The sequence below is a fragment of the Fringilla coelebs genome (assembly GCF_963513975.1).
Source record: "Fringilla coelebs genome assembly, chromosome: 27".
Classification (NCBI taxonomy): Eukaryota; Metazoa; Chordata; class Aves; order Passeriformes; family Fringillidae; genus Fringilla; species Fringilla coelebs.
This window is the reverse complement of record NC_140053.1, coordinates 4,891,221-4,912,002: the sequence shown is the minus strand read 5'-3', so window position 1 is coordinate 4,912,002 and position 20,782 is coordinate 4,891,221. Positions and strand designations below refer to the sequence as shown.

Genomic DNA, 20,782 nt, shown 5'->3' with positions numbered 1-20,782 from the left:
AGCACTTCCTTCCCCAGTGCACCCCCTTCCTGGGGCACCCCCTCTCCTCTGCACCCCTTCCTCGGAGCATCCCCTTCCCCATTCCTGAAACCTCCCTTTCTTGGAGCTCCATCCCTGGAGCACCCCTTCACAGAGCACCCCCTCCCTGGGGTGACCCCTTCCTCAGAGCACCCCTTCCCCGGTGCACCCCATTCCTGGAGCCCCCCCTTCCTTGGCACACCTCCCACGGGACACCCGCGGGGCCAGGGAGTGGGGTCAGATGTCCCCTCATGAAGCTGCAAATACAGGGTGATGTCCCGCCATGGGACATGTCCCCAGGTGTGAACTGGGTGGGCACCTCAATACCCACAAGGGGGAGCAGGCCAGGGTGGGGTGAGTGCGGTGTCACTGCATGGCACTGGTGTCACCGGTGTCACTGCATGGCGTCTGTTGTCACAGGTGTCACTGTCGCTGCACGGCCCCCGGGGTGTGGCACAGTGTCAGTGTCACTGCACACCTCCCTGGGGTGGCACATAGTGTCACCATGGCTGCACAGCCCCACTCGTGTCACACGGAGCTGCTGCGCAGCCCTGCGGTGTTGCACAGCTTCACTGTTGCTCCCCGGAGTGTCACATGGTGTCACTGTCACCGCGCAGTGCACAGGGTGTCACTGTCACTGTGGGGCCGCCGGGTGCCACGCAGTGTCACTGCAGCTCCCGTGGATTGTCACACAGAGTCACCGTCAGTGCCTGGTGCTGGGGCTGTCACACATTGCTATGTCACTGCGTGGCCCACGGGGTGTCACCCACTGTCACCGTCACTGCCGGCCCACAGTGTATCACCCAGTGTCACTGTCACTGCATGGCCCACGGGGTGTCACCCACTGTCACCGTCACTGCACAGCCTGGGGTGCCACATACCGTCACCGTGCAGGACACTCCCCGGTGCCACCCCTGCACACCCCATCGCTGGCACCCACTTGTCACCGCGCACCCCCTCTGTGTCACACCCCCCCCACGGCGGCCGTGGGGGACCCCCGCGACAGCACAGCTGGTGCCAGCACCCCAAATCCCGGCTGCTCCCGCCCCATGTCCCCCTGGGGGACACGTCCCCGAGCCCGTCCCCTCCACCAGCCGCGCGGCCGTCGCCTCGCAGCACTCACCGCCGGCGCTAATTAACTGCCGGTGTTGGCAGCCCTTAATTGCCGCGCGGTGGGAGGGTGACGGGCCCCGCCGTGTCCGTAATGAGAGGCAGCGTGACGGGGACAGGACGGGGGATGTGCCACCCACACCTTGCCCTCCTCCTGCCTGCGGCCGGGCTCCTCCCGCTGGGCAAGGGGCAGTGCCTGGTGTCGGGCTGGGACGTGCTGGGATGGTGCTGGCCCCGGGGCCAGCCCCTGGGTCCGCTGGCTGGCCACCAGCCAACTGCTCAGCTAGCCAGACAAGCAGACAGGCAGCTGGACAGACTGGTGATCTACTGGCCAGCCAGCCAGTCAGCCATCTAGCCAACTGGCCAGCCGGGCAACCAAGCCACCAGCCAGGCAGCCCAGCCCCATCCATCCGTCTGACCGGCTGGGTGTCCCACGAGCCCGCTCACTGCCAGTAAGCCAGCTGGCCACCAACCACCAGCTCACCAACCAGCCATCCACTCGTCCTTCAAGGCCAGCAGGCAGCTGGGCCTCCCTGCCCACAGCTGAATGTCCCCCTCCCATGTCCTTCCAGAGCCCATCCCGAGGACACAGTTGGAATTTGGGGGACAGCATCCAAACTCATCGGGGCCTGCAAACGGCCAATCCCTCCCCAGGCTCGTCACTGTGAGCCGACATTGGGCTCCTTGGTTGTGTCCAGCTGTGTCTTAGCTCCAGCTGAGCCAGGCCTGGGCTGAGCCACGGTGGCACAATGTCCCTGTCCCCCTGGCCAAGCATGGTCCTATAGGCAGTGTCTGCCACAATGCCAGGAGGGGAAACTGAGGCACGGCACAGTGCCGGCCCCACGAGCCCCCTGCCCTGGCCCGGCCACCCCTACCCTTCCCCAAATCCTCCTCCATGAGTTGCACAGCAAGCAGGAGGTGGTGGGCACTGCCACCCCCAGCCAAAGCTGCGCCCCTGGAGCATTGATTGTCCCCGTCCCCGCTGCCGGCGTCCCCAGCACGGCCCACCCGCCCCCGCGCCGCGTTGCCAAAGCAAACAGCCGAGGGCTCGGCCGGCATCGATTCTGCGGGAGCTGCTGTTTGCTTAACCTTTGCAGAGGAGCGGCGGGCGTCGAGCGGAGCCGCAGCCACCGCCACCGCCGCAGCCACCGCCGCAACAGCTGCAGCCACCGCTGCCACTGCTGTCCCCACAACCCCTGCAGCCACCGCCGCAACAGCTGCAGCCACTGCTGCCACTGCTGTCCCCACAACCCCTGCAGCCACCGCTGCAACCACTGCAGCCACTGCTGCCACTGCTGTCCCCACAACCCCTGAAGCCACTGCCGCAACAGCCACCCCTGCCACCACAGCCCTGCAGCCACCGCTGCCACCACAGCCACCACAGCCACTACTGCCACCACCATCACTGCAGCCACCACCACAACCACTGCAGCTGTGACAGCCACTCTTGTCACCACTGCAGCCACCACTGCAACAGCCACAAGCGCTGCTGCCACCACAGCCACTGTGGCCAGCACCACTACCACTGGAGTCACTGCTGTCACTGCGATCACTGCTGCCATCGCTGCCACCACAACCACGGCAGCCGCTGCTGCTGCCACCTCCCGCCTTTGTCCCTTTCCCAACTCCTGCACTCCCGACTGTGGCCATTTGGAGCTTTTGCCGATCCATTCCCTGTGCCCAGATGGATGGAGCTGGTTTGAGAGGCTGCACTGCACCCCATGCAGGGCTTGGGGACAGGGAGCTCCTCAGGGGCTCCAGCCAGTGTCCCCTGGGCTGTTGTCCCCCCCATGCAGTGCTGCTGTCCCACAGGCTGTCCTGGCTCTTCACCCGGCTGTAGGGCCACGGCTTGGGGACATGGTAGCCAAGGGTGGTGGCCTTGCCATAGGGACAGGGCAGCCAGAGTGATGCAGTGGCCTGGAGTGGTGGCTATGCCAAGGGGACACAATGTCCTGTGGCAAAAAGATGACCTGGGGCTGTGTTCCCACCACGAGGATGCAGTAGCCAGGACCAGGGATGTCCCCTGAGCCTCCAGGTGAGATGAGTGCCCTGACACAGCCAGCGTGGGCCTGTCCTCCCTCTGTGTCCCCTCCATGGCCACCCTGTCCCCACACAGAGCCCCCTGCCCACCCGGGCCACACCGTCCCCACGCTGCTGGTGACTCACGCAGCCCGTGACCTCGCCAGGCGTATTTTTAGGCACTTGTTAAAACAGAAAGATAACGAGGAATGGGGGGTGTGGAGGGGGGGGGCGACAAAAATGATGGAGAAAAGCATCAGGGAAACAGCTGGTGACATAATGGTAACAGACTTTGAGAGGGGGATACGGTGCTGGCAGCACCCCCGCCCCAAAATACTCTCCCCCTCCCCAGCCTTGTAGAGACCCCAGGAATAATTGCCTCCTTAAAGGTAGCTAATTGATTTCTGCTCGCTGATTAAAGCCTCTGCGGGAGCCGGGGGACATGCGGGGGCGATCGATGGCTGTCAAAAGTCCCCTTGGTTCCCCCTCTTTTGGGGCGGGGCTGGGGCTTGTCCCCCGTGTGTCCCCTGGGCTTTGGCACCATTGCACAGGCGTGAGGGGGATGAAGGGATGCACCCCCAGGGTCTTTTTTGAGGGCGGGGGGGTGATGACCCTATGGAGCTCACAGGTGCCACTGAGGTTGATGCCACCTCGGTGTTGTCACCGAACCGCCGTGACGGCCCCGGGCCGCTCTCTGCCTGTGTGTCCGTGTCGCCCTCCCCCATCCCCGCGTCCTTCGCTCACCCCCGGCGCTGGCGGCGCCTGTCATTTGCCATCGCGTCCCGCTGTCCCCGCCGAGGCTGATGGAGATGGCAGGCGACGGAGCGGGCGCAGCCGCGTGTCCCCATGTCATGGGCCCGCCGGCGCTCGGCCCCGGGCACGGCTCTTTCGCGCAGCCCGGCCACGCCGGCGGTGGCACCTGCGGGTGCCCCGTTGTCACTGTGGCCTTTGCCACCAGCAGTGACATCCCAGCCCACGGAGCCACTGCTGACCGCGGTGGACGCTTGGACACGCGGGTGTCACCTGGGCTGTCCCAAAGTCTGGTCCCTCGTGGGAGGGGAAACTGAGGCAGGGAGTAGGGGCGGGCCCTGGGGACCATCGCCCGTGAGTGTTGTTCTGTGGGGACACGGGTGACGGGTTCCAGGGTTGTCCCCAGCTCTACGGGGGCGCTCGGAGTGTTCGGGGTCTGGCGTGGGGCCGGGGCGTGCCTCGGGTGGCCACGGGAGCCCGGGTCACCGAGGGATCCCCCCTTGGAGGAGGGGGCTCAGAGGAGCAGCCGGGGCCGATCCCCGCTCCCTGCCTCAGTTTCCCTCCCTCGGAGAGGGGGAGGTCGCGGCTGGGCGGGGAGGGGGCGTTATCGTGGGCGCGGTTAACACGGACGGAGGCGTGTCCGGGGTGGATGGGCAGGACCGAGGGGCGTGTCCGGCGGCGAGATGGGCGTGGCCCGGCGGGGTGGGCGTGGCCCGTGCGGCGCGGGGCGCACCGGAGCCAGCGGAGCGCAGCGGAGCCGCCGCCGCCGCCGCCAGCCCGAGCCCCCCCGCCGCCGCCGCCCTGCTCCCCCCCGCCGGCACCATTCCCTCCCCCGGGCGCCAGCGCGCCCCGGCCGGGCGGCGGCTCAGCCTGGGCCGGAAAACTTTGCTGGCGGCCGCGGCGGGGGTGGTGATGGTTCTGGTGCTGGTGGTGCTCATCCCGGTGCTGGTGAGCTCCGCCGGTACCGACGGTCGGTACGAGATGCTGGGCACCTGCCGGATGGTCTGCGAGCCCTACGGCCCCGCCGCCCCCCCGCAACCGGCCGAACGCGGCCCCCTCCCGCCGCCCTCCACCCTGGTGCAGGGTCCACAAGGCAAACCGGGGAGACCGGGGAAACCGGGACCGCCGGGACCGCCCGGAGAACCGGGACCGCCGGGGCCGGTGGGGGCGCGGGGTGAAGCAGGAAGACCGGGACCCCCGGGATTACCGGGACCGGGGGCTACGGGCGCGGTGAGCGCGGCCACCTACAGCACGGTGCCGCGGGTCGCCTTCTACGCCGGCCTCAAGAACCCCCACGAGGGCTACGAGGTCCTCAAGTTCGACGACGTGGTCACCAACCTGGGCAACAGCTACGACGCCGCCTCGGGCAAGTTCACCTGCGCCATCCCCGGCACCTACTTCTTCACCTACCACGTCCTCATGCGCGGCGGCGACGGCACCAGCATGTGGGCCGACCTCTGCAAGAACGGGCAGGTAAGGGCTGCCCATCCCGGCTCCCTCCGCGGGACCGGGAGCTCTGCTGTCCCCAAGCACGGGAGAAGGGCTATGGATGCTTCCCCGTCCTTTTCCTGGCCGCAGCGACGCGCCCTGTGGGTGTTGCATCCTTCTCCTGGCCCCAGGAATGCACCCCCAGGTTGCCACATCCTCTTTGTGCTGATGATGGACCGCGGGTGCTTCCCCAGGGGCCCCGTCCTTTTCCCGGCCCCTGGATGCACTCCTGGCTGCTCCATCCTTCTCCTGGCCCCAGGGATGCACCCCCAGGGTGCCACATCCTTCTCCCAGTGCTGATTACGGGCTCTGGGTGCTTCCCCAGGGGCCCCATCCTATTCCCAGCCCCAGAGATGCATCCCCAGGGTGTCACATCCTTCTCCCAGTGGCAGTGCTGGGCTCTGGGTTCATCCCTGGCACGCCACATCCTCCTCCCAGACACTGACATGCCCCCCTGGGGTGCTGGATCCTTCTCCCAGTGGTGAAGATGGGCTCTGTGTGCACCCCCAGAATGCCCTGTCCTTTTCCTACCCCCAGGGATGTACCCCCAGGATGTTCTGTCCCTCTCTCGGTGACAATGATGGCATTTGGGTGTGTTTCCAGGGTGCCACATCCTTTGCCTGGGCAGAGAGGTGTAACCCCAGGGTGCCCTGTTCTCCTCACAGTGACATGATGGACTCGGGGTGCACCCCCGAGGGGCTCTGTCCTGCTCCCATCTCTGGAGCTGCATCCCCAGGATGCTCCTTCCTTCTCCCGGTGACAATGACAGGCTCTGGTTGTGTCCCCGGGCTGCTCCATCCTGCTCCCTGCCCTGAAGGAGCAGCCCTGGGATGCCCTGTCCTTCTCCCAGGGACAGTGCAGGGCTCCGGGTGCCCTCCTGGGATGCCCTGTCCTTCTCCCAGGGACAGTGCAGGGCTCCGGGTGCCCCCCTGGGGTGTCCCATCCTCCTCCTCCTCCCGCTCCCAGGGGCTGCACTGTGTGCCCTGTCCCTCTCCCAGTGCCGGGGACAGTCACCATCCACCCTGACGTGTCCCCAGGGGTTCTCTCAGCTCTTTCCTTGGCCACGGTATGTTCCTTGGGCTGCCTCGTGATGTCTTGTGGTGCCTTGGGACACCCCCACAGCGTCCCCGGGGTGCCCCCCCCGGCCATGCCATTGTCCCCGCTGAGGTCCCTGCGGGGACAGGGCTCCTCGGCAGGGACAGTGTCCGCGGTGGCCTCGAGGGGAGCAGTGCCTGCCCCGCTTTTGGGGGGCTGCACCCCCGGCCCGGAGCCGGCTCCGCCGCTGCTGCTGGGTCTGCGTGGGGACCCCGCGGGGGACACACACCCCGAGGGTGGCTCCATCCTTCCCCCTCCCCTCTCCCGCATCCCCACGACTTCATCCCGCTGGAACCCGCAATGTCAGGACTCAGCCTCGCCATCCACACGATTTTCGGGTGCCCCTTTCCCACGCCATGTCCCCCTCCCGGCCACGACTCGAGGGACAAGATGTGGCTGTGTCCCCCGGGATGGCACCCGAGCTCAGTTCCCCTGGATGTCACCGCAGCCGGCATTCCCGCGGGATCCATCCACTCTGCTCCCGCTTCCCAGCGTTTCCTCCGGCATCACAACCCGCGATCCATCCTTGCCCTGAGGATGCAGGACCCCCAAAACCGAGTTACCACCCCAGAAACAGCCGGGGTGTGAGGCAGGAGCGGGAGCCTTGTCACAGCCACCGCGCCTCACCCACCCCGAGCCCTTCCGAGCGGGAGCACAGCAGGAGCCGCTCGGCAGCTTTTCTCCAGCCAAACACTTCAAATTTCCTTTTATTGAGATTATTTTTGTCCTCCCCCGCCTTCCAGCCTTAAATTTTGGAGGTTTCCAGCTCTGCTTGGCACTTCTGGCTCTTTCTACCAAGCAGCATCCATGTAACTCCAGACTGAGCACCCCAAAAACTCACCTCAACCCTTTGGCCTCCCCCAAAATCTTTTTCTTCCTACCCCCCCAGCTCTGCGGGGCATCGACATTCCTGGATGAATTTCCAGAAGCTATGGAGCCCCTTGTCAAGAGGAGCTGTGCTCGGGCGGGTGATGCAACTTAATTAACTGCTTGTTAATTACTAACAAGGCATCGCCGCATCGATATCTATAAAGAAGATCCCCCTCAATGGCCCAAATAATTAAAAAATGGGGTTATTTAGGGGGTTGCTGCCAAAAATCCCCCATCCCTGGCATGGTGTGGGGTTCCCAGCAGACAAAGGTGGATCCTGGCATACTCAGGGTGAGTCAGAACTTGGGGGGCCCCCTCTGATGCCCCGAAATCCCCTCGGTGCTGCCGGTTTGGGGGCTGCCCATCACCGTTGGGTCGGGGCTGGAGTTAATGAGAGCCAGGGGAGCTGCTGCTGGTGGTTAATTAGCATTAATTATTATTTGTATTAGCTCGTAGCTGAGGCGCGGACAGCGGGAGGGGGGGGGGTGGATGGACAGAGGGACAGATTGATTGATTGATATTGATTGATGGACAAACAGACAGGGCTGGTACCAGGTGGTTTGGGGTCCCCATGCTGTAGAAGACCATCCCCAGCTCAGGGAGAGTCACAGCCCCAGGGGACTGCTGGGGACAGTCCCCAAGGGTAGACAAGGATGTGCTGGGGGGTCCTGGGGGCACCCACTGCCCTGTCTGGGGGTCGGGGGGGGCATCTGCTGATGCACCCAAGGGCCCCGGGGGGCACCTGCTGCTGTGCCAGGGGCTGCTGGGAGGGCACCCAGAGCTGTGCCCGAGGATCCTGAGGAGCATCTGCCACTGCATTTGGGGTCCTGAAAGACACCTCGGGGTGCTGGGCCCTGGTGGCATGTGGGGCACGTGGTGTCCCCGAGGCCCCAGGTGTCACCACACAGGGCAGCCCCCCACTGTCGCCTGAAAGCTCCTGGGTGCAGCCACCTTGGGGAACACTCCAGAGTGTCCCCAGCGCCGGGGACACCTCCAGCATTGTCACTGGGGGTCAGGGAGAGTGGCTGCAGCAGAGCACAGGTTGGGGCATGCCACCCCCGTGACTCCCAGCTCCATGGGGAAACTGAGGCACGGGACAAGGGGGTGAGGCCATCGCGGGGGGCCGTGGTGGCAGCCCTCCTCCTGTGCCACTGCGGTGCCTGGAGCGGCTCAGCCCGGGCCCAGCGCTGCCATTTATCTTCCCTGGTTAGCGAGGGCTGGCGGGCGCGCCGTGATGAGGCGGCTCCTTAACGAGGGAAGACGGATGGCACCGGGCAGCTCCAGCTGTGGCGGGGGGGACGCTGCTGGGAGCCCGGCGCTAAATGGCTTTTCCTGGCTCTCCTTCCTCACGGCTTCTTCCTTCACTCCTGTTCCGCAGCAGGACCGCCCAGGAGAGGCAGCGTCCCCTGCAGATTGGGGCGCTGTGTCTGACTGGGATTCCTGGGTCCAATGGGGACCCTCGCGGTGACAGGGTAGACACAGGGTGACTTTTAACAGGGTGAGTGTTGCTGGTGGCACGAGGGACACGGCTGTGTGGGCAAGTCCTGCGGGATCACCAGCCTGGCCGTCTGTAGGTTCCAGAGTTAACAGCGTCCCACCCCAGCATCGCAGGCTGCTGGTGGGCTCGGGGAGGTGCAGCTGGGGAGGAGTGGTCCCCCGGGACTGCGGTCCTGGGGGCAAAGGACAGGACTGCAGGGGACAGCCGTCCTTCTCCCACCGCTCCGGGACACCGCAGCCGCTCGCCGGTGCCTGCCCGCCCCGCGCGAGCCAATTAAGAGCCGATTCTCGTCAGTTGTAATTAGCGGCACCTTCTCCCGGCGCAGCGCTTCTGCATTTCACTTGGGATTTCAGCAGCCGCCTTGTCACTGTCACCCAGCGCCGCGATCTCCCCGCGAGGCGCCGGCGGAGATTTGATTACCCAAAGAATTCTGCAGCGGCAGCGGGCTCCAGCCACGGAACCGCTTCTCCGGGCGGTGACGGCTCCTCTGGCTCTGCCGGCGCCCAGAAGCCTTTCTGGGGGGAGCACCCTGCCCCGCAGCGGGTGCGGGTCCGTGTCACGGGGGGTGTGAGTTCAGCCCTCGCCACACGCTCACGGTCCCCGTGCAGCTCCCGGGAAGAGCTGCGGGATGCAGGGTTCAGTGGTTTGGGTTGGGGCTGGGCTGGGAGATGGGGTCCTGTGTCCCAGGCATGGTTCTGTATCCAAACCCAGAGCCGGGATCCTGTGTCTGAGCTGTGCATCCAAATCCGGAGTCAGGGTCCTGTGGGAGAGCCGTGGTCCCACGTGGAGCTGTGGTGCCACGTCTGACCACGGTCCTGTATGCAAACCCGGATTTGGGGTTCCGTGTCAGAGCTGTGTCCTGCACCTGACCCCAGAGCCGCAGTCACACGTCTGTGCCACGGTCCCCCGTCAAACCCAGAACCGCGGTCCCGCCTCGGTACCCGCCGGATCGGGGGGGACTCCGGGTGGCGCTCGGCGGGGCCGCCTCCCCCCGGGACCCGCTCACCCACGGCGGGGGATCCCGGGCGCCCCACGCTACCCCGGGGCAGGTGGATCTGATGTGTGTGAGGCGGACCCGGCGCGTCCCGTGGGATCCGCGGGCCGAGGCGTGCCCTGAGCCGGTCCCGCGGTGTCCCCCGAGCAGGTCCGGGCCAGCGCCATCGCGCAGGACGCCGACCAGAACTACGACTACGCCAGCAACAGCGTCATCCTGCACCTGGACGCGGGGGACGAGGTCTTCATCAAGCTGGACGGGGGCAAAGCCCACGGCGGCAACAACAACAAGTACAGCACCTTCTCCGGCTTCATCATCTACTCGGACTGAGCCCGGCGCCCCCCGCATCCGCCCAGCCCCGCGGCACCGCCCCGGCCTCCCCGCAGTGACCCCCCAGCCCCACGGCGTCCCCGGGCCGTGGTTCGGTTCCCTGCTGCCCCCCAGCTCCCCCCGCTCCTGCCCAGCCCCGCGGCACCCCCTGCCCAGCCCAATCCCCCCTCCCCGCGCTCCCGGCTGCCCCGAGCCCCCCTTTTCTGTCAGCTCACACGAAGGCTGCCAGTCGAGGGCTGGGGGCCGCAGAGGCTTGGGGGTGGCAAGAGGCTGGGGGTGCCCCCCGCGCTGCCCCACGGCACCCCCATCCCCGGCTGCGCCCCCCCCGTCCCGCCGCTGCTCTCTGCCCGCCCTGGGGCGCTGCCGGGGCTCCCGGGGGTCCGGCTGTACCGACGCGGTGTCCCCGGGCCGGGGGGGCTGTGCTGGGGCGGGGGGAGCCGCCCTCCTGCCCCCCCTCCCCCGCCGGGGTGACAACATGGTAAAGCAGAGCTGTGATCTCTCCCCGTCTGCTGTGTGTGTCCCCAATGTCCCCAACCCCGGGGACGGGTCTTTCTGCCACCACCACCTCCCACCCCGACGCCGCTTCCTTTATCAAACCAGCCCAGCCCCGAGGGTCCCTGTCCCTGCACCGCCGCCAGTGGTGCCACTTGAGGGCCACCCTTACCATGGCCCTGTCCCCAGAGCCCAGGTGACCCCATGAGGGGGTGTCCCCTGGGAAACACAGCATTGCCACTGCCCGGGGAGGGACACGGGCAGGCCACATGGAGCCACTGCGACCCTCGGGCACTCGCGCCCGTCACCGCTGCCTCGGCACGGGCGGGACGTGGTCCAATTCGAGGTGACAGCGGGAGCCCGAGGCCAGCGGCTGCGGTGGGATCACAGGATGGGAGCTCTGGGGACACGGAATGGCCCTGGGGACAGGACGGGGCTGGGTGTCCTCCTGGCCGTATGTGTGTGTCCTAGGTGTGCGTGTGTCCCCAAGAATGAGTGTTCATGTCTCCAGGTGTGTTTTTGTGTCCCCAGGTCTGTGTGTGTGTGTCCCTCACGTGTGTGCGCGTCTGTCTGTGTCACAGGGGTGTGCGTGCCCCCAGGTGAGTGTGTGTGTTCCAGATGTGTGTGTGTTCCAGATGTGCTCCCTCCCCCAGCTCTGTGAGTGTGTCCCAAGCCCCGGCGGCTCCCGGCGCTGTTCCTCAGCACCGATCCCGGCTGGAGGCGGTGGCGGGGCCGGGCTGGATCGCAGCTTCCAGCAGAAGGTCCCCGAGAACGCTGCGGCCGAAGCGCAACCAGGGGACCCTCCCGGACCCTCCGGAAAAATCCGGGACCTTCCAGGCCCCCCTGGGACCCCCGGGACCTTCCAAGACCCCAGGGGCCACCTGGACCTTCCAGGACCCTCCAGGACCTTCCAGGACCCCCTGGGACTCCCGGGACCTCTCAAGACCCCCCGATACCTCCGGGACCTTCCAGGACCCCCTGGGACCCCCGGGACTTCCCAAGCCCCCCCGATACCCCCGGGACCTTCCAGGACCCCCGGGACCTTCCCCTCTCCGCCGCCCGCCGGGGCTCGGACCTGCAGCTGCTGCTGCAGCCGGCAGGGGGCGCAGGCGGCGACGAGACCGCAGCTCCCATGGCGCATCGCGCGAGGCTCGGGACTACAACCCCCATGAGGCACCACTAGGGACGCAGCCAATGGGAGTCGGAAAGCGGAGACGGGACCAATCAGAAAGCAGGGCAGGGCCTCGCGGGCAATTTAATGAGCGCGCCGGGGCAGGAACCCGCCTGGAGCGGAGCGGCCGGGGCCGGGGCCGGGGCCGGGGCCGGGGCCGGGGCCGGGGCCGGGGCCGGGGCCGGGGCCGGGGCCGGGGCCGGGGCCGGGGCCGGGGCCGGGGCCGGGGCCTGTGCGAGGGGTTTTGGGGGCCCCAGAGGAGGCGCAGGCGCAGTGAGGAGGCCGTGGCTGAAGAGGGCGCCAGGTCGTGAGGGGCTGAGCGGGCTCTGAGGGGACGGTGTCGCCGCTACGGCCTAAATAGTTACAGGAGCGGCTTGGAGCCTCTCCCTGCCCTGGGATCCCTTCCCCAGGAGGCTCCGTGGGCACCGGCGGCATTCCCGAGGGAGCAGCTCCTTCCCCGGGGTCAGTGCCCAGCAGCCCGGCCCGGCCCGGCCGCCCAGCGCGGGCAGCCTGGGAGCTGCCCTGGAAGTGCCTCGGGAAGGAACCACCGCGCACCAACCCCAGTGTCCAGCACACGGTACAGCCCGGGACTGTAAACATTTCCCGCTGCATCCTTTAAAATGGTTAAAGGGCTCCGGGCTCGCTCTGTGCCCGCCCAGCCCGGCTCAGAGCCTGCTCCCCCGGGCCCGCAGCAGTGCAGGCACAGCCCGGCCCCGTGCTCCATCCACTGCCGTAACTGCACCAAAACGCTGCACAACGGAGAGACTCAGACACACTCTTAGAATTGATGTGGAATCTGCTCAGGAAATTTTAACACTCTCCCTTTGTTTCTTCCTTGCTGCAAGGATGGCAGGTGAACTCATCCAGCATCAGCAGTTGGGTGTTTGGGGAAGGAAGGTGGGCTGGCGTCCCACAGGGGTCAGCAATTGTTCAGAAAACTTTCTGGCCATCCATCCATCCATCCATCCATCCATCCATCCATCCATCCATCCATCCATCCATCCATCCATCCATCCATCCATCCATCCCAGAGCCCCTCTGGCAGTCCATTCCTGCCCCTCCAAACTGGCTCTGCTGGCACTGAAGCCCCTTCACAGCAGCAGCTCCAGAGATTCCTCAACAGGAATTCCTCCCTTGATCTTAACGGGGCATTCCTGCTCATATACTCAAAGGGAAAAGTTTCAAGAGATTTAACACTGCCCTGACACACATTATTAGTGCAGGTACCAAGCAACAAAATTAATGTCACAACAGGGTTGTCATAGGCCAGAAAGGATTATCAATATAAAATCACAAAAAAGTGCTGATTGTTCCCTGCCTATTGACATACTGGGTCAGTCACCTGGTGCAGGCAGTTGGATGTTTGGAGAAGGAAGGTGACCTGGGGTCCCATCTGGGTCAGAAACTGTTCAGGAAACTTCCCTGTCATCCATCCTGGAGCTGCTCTGGCAGCTGCACTTCCTCCCCAGACTGGCCCTGGGGCCAAGGCCATCAGCAGTGCCCCGGGGGCCCTGTTGGCTCCCCCACACCCCATCCCACAGTCGCTCCTGGTTTCCTCTCCAGCTCAGCTCCAGGGCTCCCAGAGAGCAGTCCCAGGCTCTGGCTCCTCTAAGGAATTTTATTGTGCTGCAGCAGCTCAGTAACAGCTTGAGATGGAGCCTCTGGGAGGGACCCCAACAAAGAACCGCCCAGGCTCCATCCCCTCCTGAGTGGGGCCTTCCTGCTGAGCCCTCCTCTCCTGCTGTGTCCCAGTGCCCAGCCACCTGCCTGGCACTGCAAGGCCCTTTGGGTCAGTGCCAGCTCCTGGCCACTTGCTGGGGGTTCTGGCTGTTTCCCCACAGAGCTCACCCTGCAGCTCCCAGGGCAGCTGCCCCACCAGCTTTGTCCCCTAACTGTGCTCCTCAGCACGAGGGACCCTCATTGCACACCCCAAACTGACAGAGCAGCATCCCCAGACACCCCAATCCACAGCTGCACCCTCTGCCTGGAGTGCCTTCATCCCCTTCAAAACTCCATCCTCATCCCTGAGCTGGGGGACACGGCTGTGAGGGGTGGGAGGAACTTCAGCCAGAGGGCTGTGGGCAGTGGCCCCTGTCCTGAGGGAGGCTGGTGACAAGGGTGTCCCTGAGGGCTCTGGGTGGCACCGGGGCTCTGCAGTCCCTTCCTCACTAACACAGACAGTGGCTCAAGGCCACCCTCAGCATGTTCACAAAGGTGACACAAAGCTGCGGTGCAGGTGACATCCAGGGGGACCTGGACAAGCTTGAGAAGTGGGACCAAAAGGGCACAGTGAAGTTCAATAAAGCCAAGGGACGGGGCTGTGCCTGCACAGGGACAGTCCTGGCACCAGCACAGAGTGGGAGAAGAGCTGAGAATCCTGCAGAGAGGACTGGGGGGTCCCAGTGGAGGAAAAGCTGCCCCCGAGCCAGCAGCGAGCGCGCCGAACGCGTCCCGGGCTGCAGCAGAAGAGGAGTGGCCAGAGGAGGGTGAGGCAGGGGATGCTGCCCCTCCGCCCTGCGGAGCTGCACCGAGGTCACCGCTCAGGGTCCCGACCAGCACACGTCAGTGACGTGTGGTTCGCCGTCATAGATTCTCGGGGGCTCCGTTGTTCCCAGCACGGCTCCATGGCCACCAGCGGCACAGCGACAACGTTCCAGGGATGCCAGGCGGGTCCGCGAGTGACAACGGCCGGGCTGTCCCTACGTTCGGCCGCGCTCCAGTGGCTGCTCCGCTCTCGGCGAAGCAGAGTGCGAGTGCCTGAGTTCCTGGTGACCGAGGCTGTACCTCGTCCCTTGCACGGCAATGCCGACCCCAGGCGGGGGTGCTGCTGTCCCCGCGGGGGACGCGGTAGCTGGGTCAGTTCTGGGGGGAGCGGGAGGGGCCGGAGGGGCGGGACAGGGACACGGGGGTCTGCCGGGCTGTGGGAGGGGACTCTGAGCGGACCTAAGGAGTGATAGAGGGGTGGAAAGAATAATAAAGTACTGGAATGCTCTTCCCAGGGAGGTGGTAGAATCACCATCTCTGGATGTGTTTAAAAGAAGACTGGACATGGCACTTGGTGCTATAGTCCAGTTGAGGTGTTAGGGCATGGGTTGGACTCGATGATCTTAGAGGTCTCTTCCAACCTCATTATTCTGTGATTCTGTCGTGAGAGGGGCTGTGGGGGCCAAAAGAGGGGAAGGCTGAGCAGGCTGGAAGGGGGATGTTGGGACCCTTGAGGAGGCTGGGAGAGGGCTGTGTCTCAAAGGGATTTAGGGTCTTTGAGAAGTCTCTAGGGTACAGGGAAGCAGCAGGAGCATGAAGGGGTTTGTAGGGTCGTTTGGGATCCAAGGAGACCTGAAAAGGGGCCAGGGTTCTGGGAGAGGGTGCGGGAGCCTGAAGGGAGTTCAGACTTATGGGGAGCTCCAAAGGGGCACCAAGATTGGCACAGGGAGGGGGTGGGCACAGACCCTGGGGAGGGGGGAAAGCTCTGAGACCTCGCCCAGCCGGAGGATCTCCCTCCGTCATTGCACCCTGCAGCTGAACCTATCCCCCTCCAGGCCACATAAGGACCCAGCTAAGTGGACGGGGAGCCCCGTGCAGCGCGATGCCCCAGCCCCAGGTGCTTGTTGGGGGACAGAGCCCCCGCCCCAGGAGGGCTCCATGGCCGTGGTGCTGCGTGTGAGGCCCCTGAACCCCCGGGAGCGAGCTGCGCCCGCCGTCCTGCGCGTCCTGAACGAGCACGCGGTGCTGTTCACCTCCGAGGAGCCCGGCGGCGCCGGCCCCGGCACCGGCACCGCAACGCCCAGCCGCAGCTCCGGCCGCCGCCGCAAGAACGTCGAATTTGAGTTCGACCATGTTTTTGGCGAGAAGGCCACGCAGGAAGAGGTGTTCCAGCACACCACGCTCCCTCTGCTGGACACGCTCCTCGCTGGCTACAACGGCACCGGTGAGTCCCGGCACACACCCCTGTTCCGTGCGGGAACTCCTGCCCCATCCCCTCCCAGGCTGGGTGGGCTCAGAATTTAATTGGGAAGTCCTCGTGTATCTTTGGGAATGGGGTGACACAACAGCAACCCAGAACCACACAGTCTGAAGTGTGTTGGTTCCGGCAGTGCTCAGCACTCTGGGTGATGGGGTGCAGAGGATGGATATGGGCATTGGGGTAGAGGTGCAGTGGGAGAGAGAGATCCCTCCCCAGGGTCTGTGCCCACCCCCTCCCTGTGCCAATCCTGGTGCCCCTTTGGAGCTCCCCATGAGCCTGAACCCCCTTCAGGCTCCCACAGCCTCTCCCAAAACCCTGGTCCCTCTTTGGGTGTCCTTGGATCCCAAATGACCTACAAACCCCTTCATGCTCCTATTGCTCCCCTAGACCCCCAGAGGCTCCCCAAAGACCCTAAATCCCTTTGAGACAGAACCGCTTCCCACAGCCTCCCCAAGGGTCCCTGGCCAGGCATTCTGAGGAACAAGGATTACTTGCTCTTGTCTGTCCTGGGTCAGGAAGGATGGGAAGAAATGTGGTGATGCATGGAGAAAGAGCCCCTTGGCTTTGCCACCCCTTCCCAGGTAGAGCCAGGTCTGACAGGTCCTGGACAGCTCCCACAGCCCCAAGCTGCTGCAGCCCCTGAGCCATTCCCATGTCACAGGAGCATTCCCAGAAGGAGCCCAGCACTCCTCGGGCTCTCCCTGCACCAGGAGCACACTTCAGGGGATGCTGTTCCAGCTCCCGGTGCTTCCTGAGAGCCACTGAAGGGCTGTCCCTGTCCCCAGGCCACAGCACTGAGTGCTGCCCAAGGGAGCAGGGCTGAGGCTCCAGATCTGTGTCCCACCCTGATGGGGAGGCTTCAGAGGAGGTGCTGGAAGATGGGGGTGAAAGAGAGGAAGCAGAAATGCCTCGTGGGGAGAGGGTCAGAGGTGACCTGGGCATGGGAGCAGCACTCATCTGGAGACTCCTCCTGTCCCTGCTGCATTAGAGAGGCTGAAACCAGGGAGAAAAACTGCTCTGAGGAGCAATGGGGAAGCTTATGAGTTTTACCTTGTGTCTTATCGGTGTGGGAAGCTCCTCTCCTGTCCTGTCCTGTCCTGTCCTGTCCTGTCCTGTCCTGTCCTGTCCTCTCCTCTCCTCTCCTCTCCTCTCCTCTCCTCTCCTCGACCCTTCTGCTGCACCCGGTGAGTGCTGATAGATCATTTTGCCACCCACCCCTTCTCCCTGCAGTGTTTGCCTACGGTGCTTCAGGAGTTGGGAAGACCCACACCATGATGGGCTCCAAGAAAGCTCCTGGCATTGTGCACCTGGCCACGGTGGAGCTCTACAAGAGGCTTGAGGCCATGAAGGACAGGAGCTATGAGGTCCTCGTCTCCTACCAGCAGGTTTGCAGCATATCCCCTCCTGCCTCAGGGCCCCCAGGGAAGAGACTTGGGGTTGATCCAGAGCCACACTCAGGGTACCTGCAGTGTTCCTGCTGTGCCTGGGGTTGGCAGGGCGGCCTGGCTGGGAGCAGGATCACCCACTGGCTGGAGAGAACTGCTGCTGCTGCTTCCTGACAGCTGGAACTGGGCCTTTTCTCTCCCTTGCTCTACAGAGCAGTGAGGGCCTCCTGGCTGGAGGGGCTGGAGAGGAGCAGGGTTGGGGGAGCTGCCCAGCAAAGCTCTGGGAACTGGCCCTGCCTTCTGAGCCCCATCAGCTGCTCTGGTGGAATGAGGTCCCAGAAGTGGGGTCAGGGGGAACCCCTGGCTGTGACAGATCCTGCAGGGGTATCCAGCTCCCTCCCAGAGAATTAAACCTCAGTTCTGCCTCGATTTCCTGCTCCAGGTGTACAAAGAACGTGTGTACGACCTGCTGGAGTCCCGGGGCCCCCTGAACGTCTGGGAGCAGCCTGGGAAAGGAGCCGTGGCACAGGGCCTCTCCATCCATCAGGTCTGGGCACAAGGAAGGCACAAGGGCTGGGACAGACTCGGCTGCACCAGTGCTGAGAGCAGCTGGGAGCCCTGGGGACACGGGCTGGGGAGGTCCCAGGTGCCTCCTGGCTCCTGGCCGGCGGCAGACGTGGCCCCGAGCTGCCGGGGCCCCGCAGAGCTGCCGGTGCCCGGGGCTGCTCGGCCTCGGGGTGCCCGGCTGCCGTGCCCAGGTGCTGATCCAGCCCCTGCCCCTTCTCCTCCAGCCCACGTCACCACAGCAGCTCCTGGACTTGTTGGCCAAAGGCAATAAAAACCGGGCCAAGCGTTCCACCAAGGCCAACGCCGCCTCCTCCCGCTCCCACGCCATCTTCCAGGTAAGGGCTGCTGCCTCTGGGATGGCCCCACTGCTGCTGCCAGCAGGGCTGGAAACAAACCTGCACACCTGGGCCAGCACCCACAGCCCAGGGCTGTCCCCCTCAGCCCTGAGCTGGGCATGTTGCTCCCCAGGGCTCTGTTCATGTGCTCTCTGCTGGCTGGGTGCAAAGCTGCCCCTGCATTTCAGTTCCAGCCAGGCCCTTGCCCAATTCCAGGGCTGCCACAGTTGCCTGGGCAGACGGAGGCTCTGCTCTGGCTGTCACTTCAGCCTGAGCCTGCTGCCTCGCCCCTTGCTGCTGGCAGGGCAGCAGCCCAGGTGGCTGCACGCTTTTCCAGTCCCTCTGAGGACCTGCCCAGCCATACCCCTCTCTGTCATTGAGTGTGGGAGATGCTGATTGTTCCCACAGCTGTGCCTCCCTGCCAGATCCCTTCCCTGGCACTGCTCCTTGTGTCATCACCAGGTGTTTATCTCATGCTTCCAACATGCCAGGTTCCTCTCCTCCTCCTGCCTCATCTCCCCACGGGATTCCCTGGCTCTAGCCCTGTCCCCCAGAGCACCTGTATGGAGCCAGTCTCAGCCCCCTCTGTTTTCAGATCCAGGTGAAAAAGTGGGACCTCGCTGGTGGCCCCGCCAGGGCCGCGCACGTGGCCAAGCTGAGCTTCATCGACCTGGCGGGCTCGGAGCGAGCCTGGGACGCGCCGGGCCAGGGCCAGGGGATGTGGGAGGGCACCAGCATCAACCGCTCGCTGCTGGCCTTCAAAAGCGTCGTCCGTGCTCTGTCCGGAGCCAAGGTGAGTTGTGGCTCCCCGGGAGGGCTCCGGGAGGGCGTCCCCAGGGCCCGGAGCTGAGCGGTGTCTCTGGACAGGGCGGGCAGGGCCACGTGCCGTTCCGGGACAGCAAACTGACGCTCCTGCTGAAGGACTCGCTGGTCGGCAGCTTCCGCTGCACCGTGATCGCGGCCGTGAGCCCCGCGGCGCCCGCCGGCCCCGACACCTACAGCACGCTGCGCTTCGCCAGCCGGGCCCGGCACATCCTCCTGCCGGTGAGCACCGGGCGGTTCGGGAACTGCTGCCTGCGGGCAGGAGGGTGCGTGGTGGGGTGCATTGGGGGGTGCCTCCCGTATCCCGTGGGAATCTCCCAGCCCAGGGGTGCGCTGAGGGCAGGAGATTCAGCAGCGTGTGCCTGCTGTGCTGCTGAAGCTGCTCAGCCCAGACGCCGCAGGGCTTTTGCACATGGCTGCGGGTATCTGGGCATAAATCGCGTCCCCTGTGGCCACCCGGGGGCCCTGGAGCCTGGAGGAGGCTGAGGAGCTGCCCTGCTCCAGCCCCGGAGATGGGTCCGTGCTGCACCATTGTGTTTTAACCGCTGCCTTATCCCAGTCCCTGCAGGGCAGCGGGGTGTCTCCCTGCAGCTCCGGAACAGCCTCCCTGACTGAACTGCAGTGCCAGACCAGTACACCAAGTCCCCTTCAGCAGGACCTGCAGGACCAGAAGCAGAAGTGAGTGTCCTTGTGTCCTCCCCACGTCCCACTCCCTCCTCTTGGACTGGGCAGACTGGGCTGTCCATGGTCTGAATGGATGTGGGACCAGAGCTGAGCTTGGAGATGCTGGCCTGTCCTTGGGTCCCTTGTCACCCACAGGTGCACACACACCTCACAGCTCAGGCTCTCCAGGAGGGGATTTACAGCTTGGGAATGTCCCATGTTCCAAGTTTGACTCTAACCCCAAAACTCTACTCACAGCCTCTGCCCTGATGAAATCACTGCAAAGCCAAATGAAGTGGAGAAGCCCAAAGGGATGGAGAAGCCCAAAGGGATGGAGGAGTCCACAGGGATGAAGAAGCCCAGAGGGATGAAGGAGTCCACAGGGAGGGAGGAGTCTCCACGTCTGGAGGAGTCCCCAGGGCTGGAGGAGCCAACAGGGATGGAGGAACCCACAGGGATGGAGAAACCCACAGGGATGGAGGAGTCCCCAAGCCTGGAGGAGCCCACATGGATGGAGGAGCCCACAGGGATGGAGGAAGCTGCACTTCCCTGTTGCCTTGAAGAGGCCAGCGATGTTGCCCCAGCCCTCGGAATGCCGCTGAGCTGTGCAGGTGAGGATTTGGGATGGGGACAGTGGGGGTTGGCCCCTCATCTGTGTCTCCATGGGGCTGGAGGAGCCCGCGGTGGGGCACCGCTCCCGGCCGTGGTGCAGGGGCAGGGGCAGGGAACGGGCGTGTCCCCAGTGTCACCAAGCGGGTTGTGCCCGGCGTGGCTCCGGCCTCGCTGTGCAGAGCGATCCGAGCTCGGCAGCACCTCGGGCAGGAGCCGGGAGCAGCCCTGAGCCGCGTTTCTCCCATCTCCGTTACTCCTCCCGGGCTTCCTTGCCCGAGCCAGCCGGGATGGAGCCTCAGCCGGCCCCGGCTCTGAGCAGGGCTGAGCTCTTCCTCCTCATCCTCCGTGCCACGGCGCGGTCCTGGCAGGGAGCTGTGGTCCTGCAGATCCCGTTTGCCGGGGACAGCGCAGGCCCTGCCCCGGAGCGCTGGCTGCGGGGCTGGCCCGGCGCCTGTGCCGGCTCTTCCTCGGCGCTGGATGCGCTTTGATGGAACGGCCGCTGGCAAAGGGCTGCTGCGGGGCTGGGAGGGCAGGTCTGCCCTGAGCTGGGGGCACAGGGGGTGCCCCGGGGGTTGGGGGTGCTCCCGAGCTGCAGAAAG

The 20,782-nt window shown here is 65.1% G+C and overlaps 1 protein-coding gene across 1 annotated transcript; it reads left to right on the top strand.

Moving 5' to 3' along the window:
• Nucleotides 1–4,764: 4,764 nt before the first annotated feature.
• C1QL1 (complement C1q like 1) lies at nt 4,765–10,172 on the top strand (the record flags this gene model as incomplete). The annotated part of the gene is made up of 2 exons (XM_084222285.1): nt 4,765–5,370; nt 9,993–10,172. The coding sequence occupies exons 1-2, from the start codon at nt 4,810–4,812 to the stop codon at nt 10,170–10,172; spliced, it is 741 nt and encodes a 246-aa protein (XP_084078411.1). The 5' UTR covers nt 4,765–4,809.
• Between the last annotated feature and the right edge of the window lie 10,610 nt (nt 10,173–20,782).